General features: G+C 37.9%; 1 protein-coding gene across 1 annotated transcript in view; it reads left to right on the top strand.

Moving 5' to 3' along the window:
• Positions 1-13,312, top strand: part of LOC150085656 (heparanase-like) — a 263,331-nt gene that overhangs the window by 136,369 nt on the left and 113,650 nt on the right. Inside the window, exon 6 of the mRNA XM_090374637.1 lies at positions 6,660-6,707. Within this exon, the coding sequence (XP_090230763.1) occupies positions 6,660-6,707 (48 nt within the window). The remainder of the gene's footprint in view (positions 1-6,659; positions 6,708-13,312) is intronic.

Here is a 13,312-nt window from a genome sequence, read left to right as displayed (position 1 = left end):
TTTCTGCCATTGATCTCTCTATCTGCTCCCCTTCTCTACTCCCTTTGCTCACTTGGGAAGTGGGAGAGAATCCATACGGAAGTGATCACTTCCCTGTTATAACCTCGTTACACAGTGAGAGACTGTGTCTTCCTTTCAGGTTATCACGGCGGAAGACTGATCAGGCTGACTGGACTGCCTTCCAACATCAGGCAAATTTTGACCTCAGTACCATCAGTCAGGAGCCTATCAATGATGCAGTAACGTACATCACAGAATGCTGTTCCAAAAACATCTGCCCGGTTTCCACCATTTCCCAAACCTTGGTGGAATTCACAATGCACAGCAGCAAAAGAGGCTCAAAACAAAGCGTGGGGGATATTCCGCCGATATCCTACCACGACCAACCTTATAGTCTTTAAACGTGCACGAGCCAAAGCATGCTACATCCACCGTCAGAGTCAAAAGGAATCGTGGATCCGTTTTACTTCATCAATTACTCAGTCCACTAGTACTAAGTTGGTCCGGGATAAAATCCGGAAAATGAAGGGAAAATATACATCCCACCCTTCTTCAATCCTAGATTATAATGGATGCACTATTGCAGACCCAACTGCAATAGCCAATTCTCTTGGGGAAACATTTTCTAACATCTCTGCAACATCTTCGTATTCCCCAGAGTTCCTGGTCCTGAAATATAAAATCGAAAAACAGGCACTTAATTTTAAGTCTAAGAGCCTTTATCCCTACAAGGGGCATTCACTATACAGGAACTGAAAAGAGCCCTCACTCTTTCCAAATCAAGTGCTGTTGGATCAGATGGCATCCATTATAAAATGATTAAGCATCTTTCACCAAAATCTATGGATTATCTGCTCCTTCTATATAACAGAATCTTTTTTGAAGGACGGTTTCCGGATTCCTCACGCAAGGCAATCGTTCTTGCCTTTTCTAAGCCAGGAAAGGATCCAAAAGTCACTACTAATAATTGTCCTATTGCTCTGACTAGCTGGCTGTACAAAATCCTGGAGAGAATGGTTAATTTTCATCTAATATGGTATTTAGAATCAAATGACCTTGTCTCCAACGTCCAGTGCGGCTTCCAAAGGAACTGGTCCACTTTTGACCATCTTATTAGACTGGAAACATCCATCCGGGATGCTTTCCTAAAACGTGAACACTTGGTGTCAGTGTTCTTTGACATGGAGAAAGCATATGACACAACTTGGAGATTTGGCATCTTAAAAGATTTGCATAGCCTTGGTCTTAGAGGGAAACTCCCCATTTTTATTAAAAACTTTTTAGCCAATCGATCTTTTCAAGTTCGTGTGGGATCCTCACTCTCTCATTCCTTCACCCAAGAGGAGGGAGTACCACAAGGATCAGTTTTAAGTGTCACGCTTTTTGCCATCAAAGTAAATTCCATCACAGAACAACTTCCTCCAACTGTAGACAGTGCCCTCTATGTTGATGACTTTAGCATATTTTGTCAGTCATGCAACATGAGGGTTATTGAAAGACAACTGCAAAAAGCCATTGATTGCCTTAATTCCTGGGCATTTGCTAATGGCTTTAGGTTCTCGCTGGAGAAGACCGTTTGCGTACATTTTTGTCGAAAGCGTAATCTTTATCTTGAACCTGAATTAAGGCTCGGACAAAATGCTATTCCACTAGCGGCGGACACAAAATTCTTGGGACTCGTATTTGATAAAAAGCTGACCTTTTTTTTTTTTTTTTTTATGAAAACCCCAAACACGAAAGGTATCAAAACCTATAGTACTTAGTACCGTGAATGGGTTGAAGGAGAAGTATGGGGGGGGGGATGCCGGAAACTTTGCTCTAGAGACTAAACATGGGTTTCACCACTTCAAGCCTCCAATAAGCAAAGTGGTGGTATTTCACCGGTTGATGAAAGTCATCTACCACCCTTTCTGGATCACATCCATCAACTCCGCACAAAGTGCACAAAAGGGCTGAATATTCTGCGCTCTCTTTCCTCTACATCTTGGGATGCGGATCGATGCACCCTACTATGCATCTACCGTGCACTTGTACGATCCAGCTAGATTACGGTCCCTGGTATACAATTCGGCCAGAGACAGTGTACTTTGATGGCTGGATCCTGTTCATCATCAGGCTCTCCGTATCGCTACTGGAGCATTTCGAACATCTCCTGTCCAGAGCTTATATGTCGAAGCAAACGAACCACCGTTATCACTTTGACCTAAGCACTTGTCTCTAAAGTACGCTTTAAAACTGAAATCCTTGCCAGACAATCCTATGTGGACATTCGTTTTTGAGCCACAATGAGAAAATTTGTACAACATCCCTAAGACTGCTGCTCATTCCAATAGAAGCAGTGCAAGAATCACTTTCACCTCGGCCAGTGGCTACTGTTAATCTATTAGTCCTTGTCCCTCGAAGCTAGCAGTTTTCAGACCCACCAAACACTGCCTCGATAGCATCAGCAAATATTCTTGCACCCTTTCTATTTAAGTGTATCTCATCCCTGTAGAAGCAGTCTCTCCTGTTAACAAGTACAGACCAATCTGAAAAATATTCTACTCCTTGAGCCTTGCACAATCTTTCCAGGGCCAAATTGATTGACAAGGCTCTCATCATATACTCCCTCCTATCGTGTCTGAGCAGAATTGCAGACACTTTCAAATTCAACCCTAATTCATGGCTTTCTTTCAACAGTGACCTGTACTTGTTAAGTAATTCTGTCGGTCTCCTACTCTTAATATCATTAGTGCCAAAGTGTACAACTATATCACCTGTTGTGCCCTTAAAAGATGATATCCGGTCTGCAACGTCATCAACCTTTGCCCCTGGCAGACATACCCTGGTCCTGTTTCACCTATCCTTTTTACATACCACATTCCCCGTTTCCCTGACAATTCAGTCACCAACAACTACTAGTTTCTGTGAGACCAATGCATTCTGCCCTGGGGGTTGCTGCTGTGTTGCATGATGATCAAGTGCAAGCTCTGGCGTTTATGTGGGCAGCTGGGAGCTTGATTGGCCCCTAAATTTAGATCCTTCGAGGACATCCACCTTGTCCTTCAAGCTCTCGTATAGGCCCATAACGATGCTGAGTTGTCGCCTCATTTCCTCACACTCCTTACATCGCATGCACAGAAAGACAATATCATGTCCTGTACCCGATTGCTCCACAAACATCAAGGAAGCAGTGCATTTGAAAAGGCTGTGATTCAGAGGGCAACTGCCCTCCTCAGTTCTCTCCTGAGCCACAGCACTCCCATTAGCTCGAGCCTTTTGCTATGCGTCTCTGGTCTGAGTCATGATTTCGATTCAGTTTCAGTACAAAATTATTGCCCTACACTTGTATCCCAATGCAGTTATAACACTATATATCTATATATATTTTTTCAGTATCGAGTATTATTCCCGAGTTCCATTTATATAACTTCCATATCAAGTTATGTATTAATTAATTATGTTACATTTGTAAAATCTAAGTCGTTATATGTATTTAGTTAAAAAGTACAATTTAATTGACAATGAAGTTTAACAAGATTAGTAAATTTTATTGATTAATTGATAATATTATATACTATACTATACTATGCTAACGCTATCTAGTTCGGGATATAACATCGTATCATATAACAATGACGGCAAGTTACAAACAGTAAATCTACAGACACTTAAGTATTAATTAACATCGTATCATATAACAATGACGGCAAGTTACAAACAGTAAATCTACAGACACTTAAGTATTAATTAACTTCCAAAATCTCTTTGTCTTAATTCAGAATAAACCAAGGATCTTGACTAGGTCTATAAGCTACTTATAGAAAATAATTTAATATAACAATTAGTCAATAAAGCAGCTAAATATGGCTAAAAAACTTCCTGTTGCATGGAGCTGCAAAACTTGTAAACCCGTGGATTGGAAACCGTTACTGATACTAAGTAATAACCTACAAAATGTCTAAGTTAAAATTTAAACTAAGTATTGTAACTAGGAATATAAAGCTACTCTAGAAAATAAGTTAATATGCAATTTAAGCTAATAAAACAGAAAAACTTATCTGTTTTCCTGAGCAGAAAACCTCGCCTGAACAAGGCTACTCTCGTTCCCAATTTTGCCAGTTCCCAATAATTATAATAATAATAATAATAATAATATAATTAAAAACTTAGCATAATCTTGTCTGACACCTATGTTCCACTCTAAACACATTCTCGATTACTTTTCAAATGTTGATAGTATGCAAAATGCACATTTTCCTAAATTTTTCCATCTGACTGAACTTTATGCATTCACTCAAATTTTGTCTGACAATGGCCATGTGTCAACTGTTTATAAGTTTTTACAAATTATTAACTTATATATAAAATAGAGCATTTATTTTGACTTCATATTCTGCCTTTTTATTTCATTTTAAACATGTATAACTTTTTTTACTAGGTACTCTATTTAAACAGTGATCAAATGCTTAATATGGTATATTATGATTTCTTGGTGCATTGAAGTCTTCATTGTTAATGTGTCAATAAATGTGAAACAAACCAACTGACTGACTAATTCCTTATATTGGTCCTTACCTGTATGGCCACCTCTTTTATACTAGATGCAGTGTTTCAGGCCTTACACATAGTGGTGGGTCATAGCCAGGGTTACTAACAATCTTGCCATCATGAAGGTTCAAGCAGAGGATTTAGTTGTTGTAGGGCTTTCACCAAAATTTGGTCCACATGACTCATAAACAGGACACGAATATCAGGTCCATCAGCATTTTAACACCCTCAGCTAACAAGTCCTAGCTGTCATACCTAGAATAATGTGTGTGACAAGCCTCAGGGACAACAAAATTAGTTGTAGGTACAAATGAGTGTTCTTACCAAGAAAAACTTGAGGTCTATAAATTCCTGTGCCTGAAAACTAACTAGGCATCTGCATAGAGACCTAATTGAATTAATGGAGTTTTAAAAGTGCCAAGTAAACTAAATGCTGATAGTTTCTTTACTTTTTCTTAGGCTGCTTAAATTTAAAAGCAGGAATTCAACCAGTTGAAAATATTTATTCTGAAAAAGAGATTAATGGCATGAAAACATCCAAGACTGAGCCAGCTTTGAATGTTATTTTATTTATAAACATGCAGGTTGGAGATTATACACAAATGAGTCACCATATGCAGATTACGTAATATAAACCCCGTATCAATAGTGCTTGTAAAGCACTATGACTTGTATCATAGCTTGTAAAGTCATCTACAGAAGAATTTTTGCATTTTGTAAGTGAGCATCCAGTTGAATTTCTAAAGAATTTTAAGAGTAGCAGTATTATTATAAAGGATTCCTCAAATAGGCCTGCAATTTCAAGTAATATTTGTAGTTGATATTATTTTATTCCAGCAAAAATTTATGTATTGATTTACTTTGGTCAGATGCCTGATTATTTGATATCCCATATGAGTAGCTGAGTTATAGTAAACTCTTATCTCTTATTTTGTAAGACTTATTTATATAATTTTATTATATTTGCTGTTTACAATTTGAGTTGTCATAACTTGCATCCTTAGTACTTGATTATTATATTCCCACTATGATCTATCTGGTATTTGATCATTACACCTATTAATATATGCAAATTATTATAATTAATCTGCATATATTAATGGGTGTAATAATCTGCATGTATTAATTGATTATTACGCCCATTAATATAATCACTCTGAGAATTGAATTCCATGTTTATAAAAGGATAAAACAGTAAGGAAAAGCCCAGATAAAACAGTATACAGTTAAATAAGCAACTCCTTATTCATTCCTCCTAATTCCATCTATGAATACCATAGAGAAATAATTCTTTGGTTGCTTACTGGACCACTCATGCACTATTGACTTTTTCATTGCAGTAGCAGTGATTTCCCCCATATGCCATCAGCATTTTAAAGTACTATACCTCTTCATATTCTAACTGCTTCAAGTGACAATCATCTTTTTGGACTGGTCAAAGAAGCTGTAGGGCACTGTTACTCCAATAATGATATTCAAAAAAACAGTGCATAAATGAGTCAACAAACAGTTGTTAATTTATTTATGCACTGAGTCAACAAGAACAAAAAAAAAATTATTTTCTGATAAATCTTCTGTTTATATTCCAGGACGACCACATGGTCAGAGAACTCACAAGACAGAGAATACAACAGACAGCAGCGTATTCAGTAGTCATGGACTCGAACCCCGATCACTCAAGACATGTACTTATACACCCTTGCACCTGCTGACCGGGCGAGCTGGGTGGGTAAAGTGCCTGCCTGGCAACCCAAAGGTCATGGGTTCAAATCCTGCCTCGGGCTTGGATCAGAGTAAGTGCAAAAACCTTGGGAGGTGCATTATGGCCACAGAAGCCAATGCACCAACAAATAACAAAAAAAATAATAATAAAAAAAAGCCCTCGCACTTGACTACTCATCTACGGCAGCCTTTTTATGTTATCCGACCATTAATTTAACATATTCTGAACTTAATGGTTGAAATTTCAGTAGAAAGAGGCTGTTTTTGAAACTGATCTCCTAACCCCACACTTGAATAAGGAATTGTTTAAATTTTTCTGTTTTGATTTGAACCACCCTGGTATTTAAGTGTATTACAAAATATTATCAATACAATAAAATGAAATTTATTTATAATTATATTTTCAGTTTTTTGACTGTTGCTGCCAATTCTGTAGATGCTGTCACATTTCACCAGTAAGTAAACCTTTCATGATATTTAATCTGAATTAGCATTAGCATTAGTAGAGGCATATGATGCAAGAAAGCAAGCTTATGCAGCAGCAACCAAAAAAAAAAAAAAAAAACCACTTCCATTTCACCCATCCGTTCGATCAAAATACCTATCCAGCTAAGCCTTAAATTTATTGTGGCTATCAACTTCCACAACAAGGGATGGAAGTCTCTTCCACCAACCAACTACCCGCTGGCTAAAGGCAAATTTCCGCACATCTATCCTACATCTGCCTTTCCTCAATCTGAATTTATGCCCTCTCAGGTGATTGAATCCCATCGGCATTGAGCATGCTCAAACCATTCAAAGCTTTATACACCTCTATCAGATCACCTTGCCAGTGCCTAGTCTCCAGACACGGTAATTTGCAAAACTTAAGCCTTTCTTCGTAAGAGCAACCCTTTGTTCCATTCACTACTCTTGTTGCCCTTCTCTCTACTCGTTCCAGCAGCTCTACATCCTTCTTGAAATGAGGCCTCCAGACCTGTATACAGTACTCAAGGTGTGGCCTGACCATTGCCTTATACAAGGGAATAATCACCTCCTTATCCCTGCTAGAAAAATTCCTGTATATCATTGACAAGACACCATGAGCTACTCTTGCAGCCCGTCTGCACTGCCCAGAGAACTTCATATCTGCCTGCACAATTACCCCCAGGTCCTTTTAATTCTCTACCACTGTCAGTGTAGTACCAAAGAGTTGATACGTTACTCTGGGGTTGCTGTTTCCCATATGTAGTACTTTACATTTGTCAATGTTAAACTTCATTTGCCACCTCTCAGTCCATCTGCTCAACCTTTCCAGATCCTGTTGCAGCAGCATAACGTCAGTAGTGTCCTTAACAACCCTGCCAACCTTTGTATCGTCTGCAAACTTGGACATTAAGCTTGATATACCATCATCAATATCATTTATAAATACAGAAAACAATAATGGACCCAACACTGAACCCTGAGGGAATCCACTAATAACATTAGTCCACGATGAGCAGTGTTCATTGATTACCACTCTCTGTCTTCTCCCCCTCAACCATCCCTTTATATCATAGCAGCAATTTGCCTCCAATGCCACACTGCTCCAATTTGTGCAGCAGTCTTCCATGTGCAACAGTATCAAAAGCCTTTCTAAGATCCAATTTTTTAATATGAAAGTTATTCCCTGCATCCAGTTCTTTTGTGACTGCATCATAGTATCCAATCAAATTGGTTAGGCAAGACTTTCACTTAACAAAACCATGCTGTGTCCGAGCTATAACTGAAGTTTTGTCTAGATGATCCTGCAGTACTTCTTTAACCAGTGCCTCCATTAATTTTCCTGGAACAGAAGTTAAATTAACAAGTCTATAATTACTTGTGTCGCCCTTTGATCATCCTTTGTGAATTGGGGTCACATTTGCACATCTCCAGTCCATGGGTACCTATCCTGAGTCCAAAGAAGCTCTCATAATTATGGCTAAGGTTTTGCTTACTTCCTTTGCAGCCTCCTTTAATATAACTGGATAGATCCCACCACCCCAGGTGCCTTTTTTATGTTTATCCTCAACAATTTCTTCTCCACTTTCCCCTCAGTTATTACAAAATCATCTAGCTCACTGCCAGAGTTTACTTCTCCTCTGGCATTTCCCTTCCTGAATAACTCCTCATGTGTGAATGTAGATGCAAAATACTCGTTTAGTTTGTTAGCCACCTGAGCAGGATCATCAACAATTAAACCATCGATATCCAGTGGACCAATCTGATTCATCTCTTTCCTTCTAGAGTTCACATAGGTAAAGATCTCTTTTCTGTTTTTCTTTGCATCTTTTGCCAAGGATTTCTCATAATCTGCCTTTGCCTGCCTAATCTCCTTTGTGACTTGGTTACAGACCAGCTTATATCTATCATAGGCTTCCATGTCACCCATTAATTTATATGTATCCCATACATTTTTCTTTTCTGCCATATGTCTCATTAGTTCATCTGACATCCATTCAGGCCTAAACTTTGAACAATATTTCTTTGTTGGTATGAAAAGCCTAGTAGCTTCCAATATTAATTCTTTGAATGCTTCCCATTTTGAATTTGCTGTTGGTAAGATCATCAGTTGGTCCCACTGTATAGAATTTAAATACTGTCTCAGTTCATCGTAGTCACCTTTACGAAAGCAATAACCCTTCCCTTTACTCCTAATGGTAGTTACCTCTTTGAGTAAATCCCACTTCAGCACACTGTGATCACTGCCACCTAGTGGTTCATTTATCTGCGGATTCTTAATGCATGAAGAATCACTACTGATAATCAAATCAAGAGTATTACTCCCTCTAGTTGCCTCCCGAACATGCTGATGTAGAAAACAATCATCCAATAAATCCACGAAAGCCTTGCTAGTGTGTGAGTGACCAACCACAATTTCCAGTCAATATCTGGGAAATTAAAATCCCCCATTATAAGACTCTCTGATTTACTGACCCACTCTATTTCCCTGTACAGTTTATTATACTCATCAGAGTCATTAGGCCTATAGCACACTCCTACTCTCAATTTTGATCTCCCAAGGCTTTTGTCACACCAAACTGACTCGACACTGCACTGTACAGCGATGTCAACTGGCTTCACTTCCTTGGATTTAAGTGTTTCTTAACTAATAGTATAACCCCTCCTCCCTTCCTATCCTGTCTATCCTTTTCCTTTCTGTACATATTGTACTCCCCAAATTCCAGTTCTGCATTCCTTATATCTGTGTGACACCATGTCTCTGATATCCCAATAATATCTGCCTTTGATGTTTTTGAGTAATACCTAAAATTCATCAAATTTATTTACCAAACTCCTAGCATTGGTGTACACGCAAGTATACATGCACCTGTTCCTATTCTTAGCTACCCTAACACAACCCATGTGTTTACTTGTACCGAAATGACTCCCAGCAGTCTCTGAAATATCCTGCATCTTGTTTTTCAGGCTTCTGCTCATTCCAATAGAAGCAGTGCAAGAATCACTTTCACCTCTGCCGGTGGCTACTGTTAATCTATTAATCCTTGTTATCCCCCAAGCTAGCAGTTTTCCAACCCACCTAACACTGCCTTGATAGCATCAGCAAATATTCTTCCATCCTTTCTATTTAAGTGTATCCCATCCCTGTAGAAGCAGTCTCTCCTGTTAACAAGTGCAGACCAGGCTGAAAAAAATTCTACCCCTTGAGCCTTGCACAATCTTTCCATGGCCGAATTGATCAACAAGGCTCTCATCATATACTCCCTCCTATCATGTCTGGGCAGAATTGCAGACACTTTCAAATTCAACTCTAATTCACGGCTTTTTTTCAACAGTGACCTGTACTTGTTAAGTAATTCTGCTGGTCTCCTACTCTTAATATCATTAGTGCCAAAGTGTACAACTATATCACCTTTTGTGCCCTTAAAAGATGATATCCGCTCTACAACATCATCAACCTTTGCCCATGGCAGACATACCCTGGTCCTGTTCCACCTATCCTTTTTACAAAGGATGTGTCCCGTTTCCCTGATAATAGAGTCACCAACAACTACTAGTTCCTGTGGGACCTGTGCATTCTGCCTTGGGGATTGCCGCTGTGTTGCGTGATGACCAAATGCAAGCTCTGGTGTTGATGTGGTCAGCTGAGAGCTTGATGGGCCCCTTAATTTAGATTCTTTGATTTCCAGTATTGTTAAATTTCCAGCTAAATTTCCATTATTTCTAGTATTGTTAAAGCCTAGCCTAGCCTCTGTCTTCAATAGTTGCATCTGTGAATTTGGTACATAATTGCATGCATTTTAAGCTATTAATGTTGAAATATTTTGGAGTTTCTATGCTCTTTCCAAATATTCTTTTTAATTAATCAGTTTGTAATTTCTGTTTATATCACCTCTTTTTGCCTTGTATACATTTTATAAAATAAATGGTGCTTCTGCAAGGGCTAATTGAAAAATACATAGACCGGTATCACTATTGATTTTGGCATTGTGTGATACTAACTGCTATGGGATGCTGAAGCAGAAGTGTCTCCTTTTGATAAAAAACTGCAATAATCTGTGTTAAACTAAGAAAACCAGTTTGGATTACATATGAGATGATCATGGAGCCTGAAAAACAAATGATTTCGAAAGAGCTGCAGTATTTGGTGAAGTTATGGTCGAAGAAGCAGTCAATTACTGTGACAGTTGTCTGTAGTTTCCTTTGAACAGTGTCACAGTATTGTGACTATGATATTAAACATATTGCACATTTGTGTCAGATGGGTTCAGCATGACCTAATAAATAAATAAAACCAAAAGTAAGTTGAAATTTGTCAATAGTTCATGACACAGAACAAATCCCAAATTTTTTTATTTCCATACTTTGCTGCTGTTGAATCTTGAATACGTTTAAAAAAATTTTTTTTTTTTTTTTGTTCATTTATTGAGTACAGTGGACCTTAGCCAAAAAAACCTGGCAAATCTGCTATACATATAGACATGGTACTATATACAAATATTAACAATATTCTTATGTACATGAAACATTGTACATCATCAATTAATTCAATTAGTGCATGATAAACCAACTGTACTGTGCAGTGGTCATCCCGAACTCAGCTACAACAAAACAAGCTGTACAAGCAGGCTACAACAGAAACCAATGATGAGACACTGTCCACAGATGAGCATCACATCCTAGAGACTGATCATCGCCGGTAATCTCCAAAAGATAAACAGAAATCCACCAAGCAGTCAGAGAGCTCAACAGAAGTTACTCATATTAACCAGCAAAACCAAGCTGGAAGAAAGTGTTATTGCAGGATCAAACCCAAGAAAAACAACTAAGGTTTCTTGCCAACTTTTTTGGCAGGAGCAGAAATGGACACCCACCTATGAAGGAAACAGAGTATCAACATTCTGTCCTCTTCTGCAAAGAAATTTTTCTGTTGCTATATAAAAAATATCATACTATTCTATGTAAATAAAAGGGTATTCATCCATTTATTCAATCTTAATTCTTTCAACTGCAAAAGAATATTCCTTCTCGTGAAAACTGAATTTGCACAATTTTGAAAGGCAGTAAAATTTGCCCTTGGTTTAATAAGTAATGGCTCAATCCCATCCACCAGACAAGTTACATTATCAGCATTATTCGGTAAATCCAAACGTAAATCAGCATATTCCAAGCAATTAAAAGCAACATATTCCCATGTTTCGAGATCACTACACTTACAATTGCATCTTTCCAAGACTATTCAGAATAGCAAAAAATGATCCGTGACGCGTTAATAAAAATGTACAATGTAGATTAGGCACTAACCAGATCAGTTATATAATTTACACCATTAACATAAGGAAAAAATTTGAATGTTATTCTACCTTTTTTCAAACAGTTCCATCTGCTTTGCCATTTTTTAAAAGGAGTCCCCAAATCCTCTTCTTTTCATTTCTTAAGTCATTTAAGATGTTAATTTTGATGCCCAGTAACTCAGATTTTATACCTTTTCTCAAATAAAAAAGACAGGCCTCTAAATAGTAACTGTAAATTAAGTGGCATCTTGCCAGCTAACACTTGCAAAGCTTCTGTGGAAACTGTTCTGTAGGCCATAACCATTTTGAGTAACATAACTCGATTTATAGAATGAAGCTTTCTGGTGTTGCTTACCTTGATTGCATGTCCAACCCAGATTGATGCACCATACATAACAATTGGCAAAAAAATACAATCACAAATCAAATTGAGTGCTTTCCCCTTTATCCCCCATTCCATCCACATTATTCTTGAGATCATTGCAATAAATTTCTTCACTTTCTCTGATATATAGTTAATATGCGAGATAAAGTTAAAGCCACCAGCAATACATATTTCCAAGTATTTAATACTGCTGTAAGGAAATACCATTCAACCTTACAAGAGGAGGTCTATTAAGAGCCAATTTACCCTTCAATGTAATGATTTTAGTCTTGGATGTAGAGATTGTCAACCTACGAACAACACTATTTGCGTAATTCTTTCAATATGCAATTCAGATCTCATTTCAAGCTCCTTTCTAGAATTTCCATCCACAGGTATTACCATATCATATGCATAAGCTATTGTGTGTGAGTGATCAAATTCTCTCTTGAGCCAATCTTCCAAAACTAAGTTCCACATTAAAGGGTCAAAGACAGATCCTTGCGGACAGCCTTGAGTCACATGACTCTAATTGATCCAAAATTCAACTTAACTGTTACTTTACGTTTAGCAACGCTTCTAGTCATGTGCAACATCATCAATACACTGTCCCAACTAATGGAATCAAAGGCACCAGCAAAGTCTACAAAAATTCCCAAGGTATATCAATAATTTGATTCCCGATCATTACGAACTAAAGAGTGCAATGCATCCTCAGTACGTACACCAGAAGTGAAACCATAATGTTTGTTAGAAAGGCCAATATTACTTCTTTGGTAGATAGTAATCCTCATGACTAAAAGCTTCTCATAAACTTTACCAAGACCAGGAAGCAATGCAATGCAATAGGTCTGTATGAAGCAGGTGAACTCACTCATTGGCTTTGTTGGAGAATTTAGGATAATCTTGAGGAGTGCATCTTTCCAGGAAGGCAGAA

This window comes from Mastigoproctus giganteus, chromosome 5 (genome assembly GCF_048544385.1).
Source record: "Mastigoproctus giganteus isolate SK-2022 chromosome 5, ASM4854438v1, whole genome shotgun sequence".
NCBI classification, from domain to species: Eukaryota; Metazoa; Arthropoda; class Arachnida; order Uropygi; family Thelyphonidae; genus Mastigoproctus; species Mastigoproctus giganteus.
The sequence above is the reverse complement of the archived record's forward strand: the minus strand, read 5'-3'. Positions and strand labels throughout refer to the sequence as shown.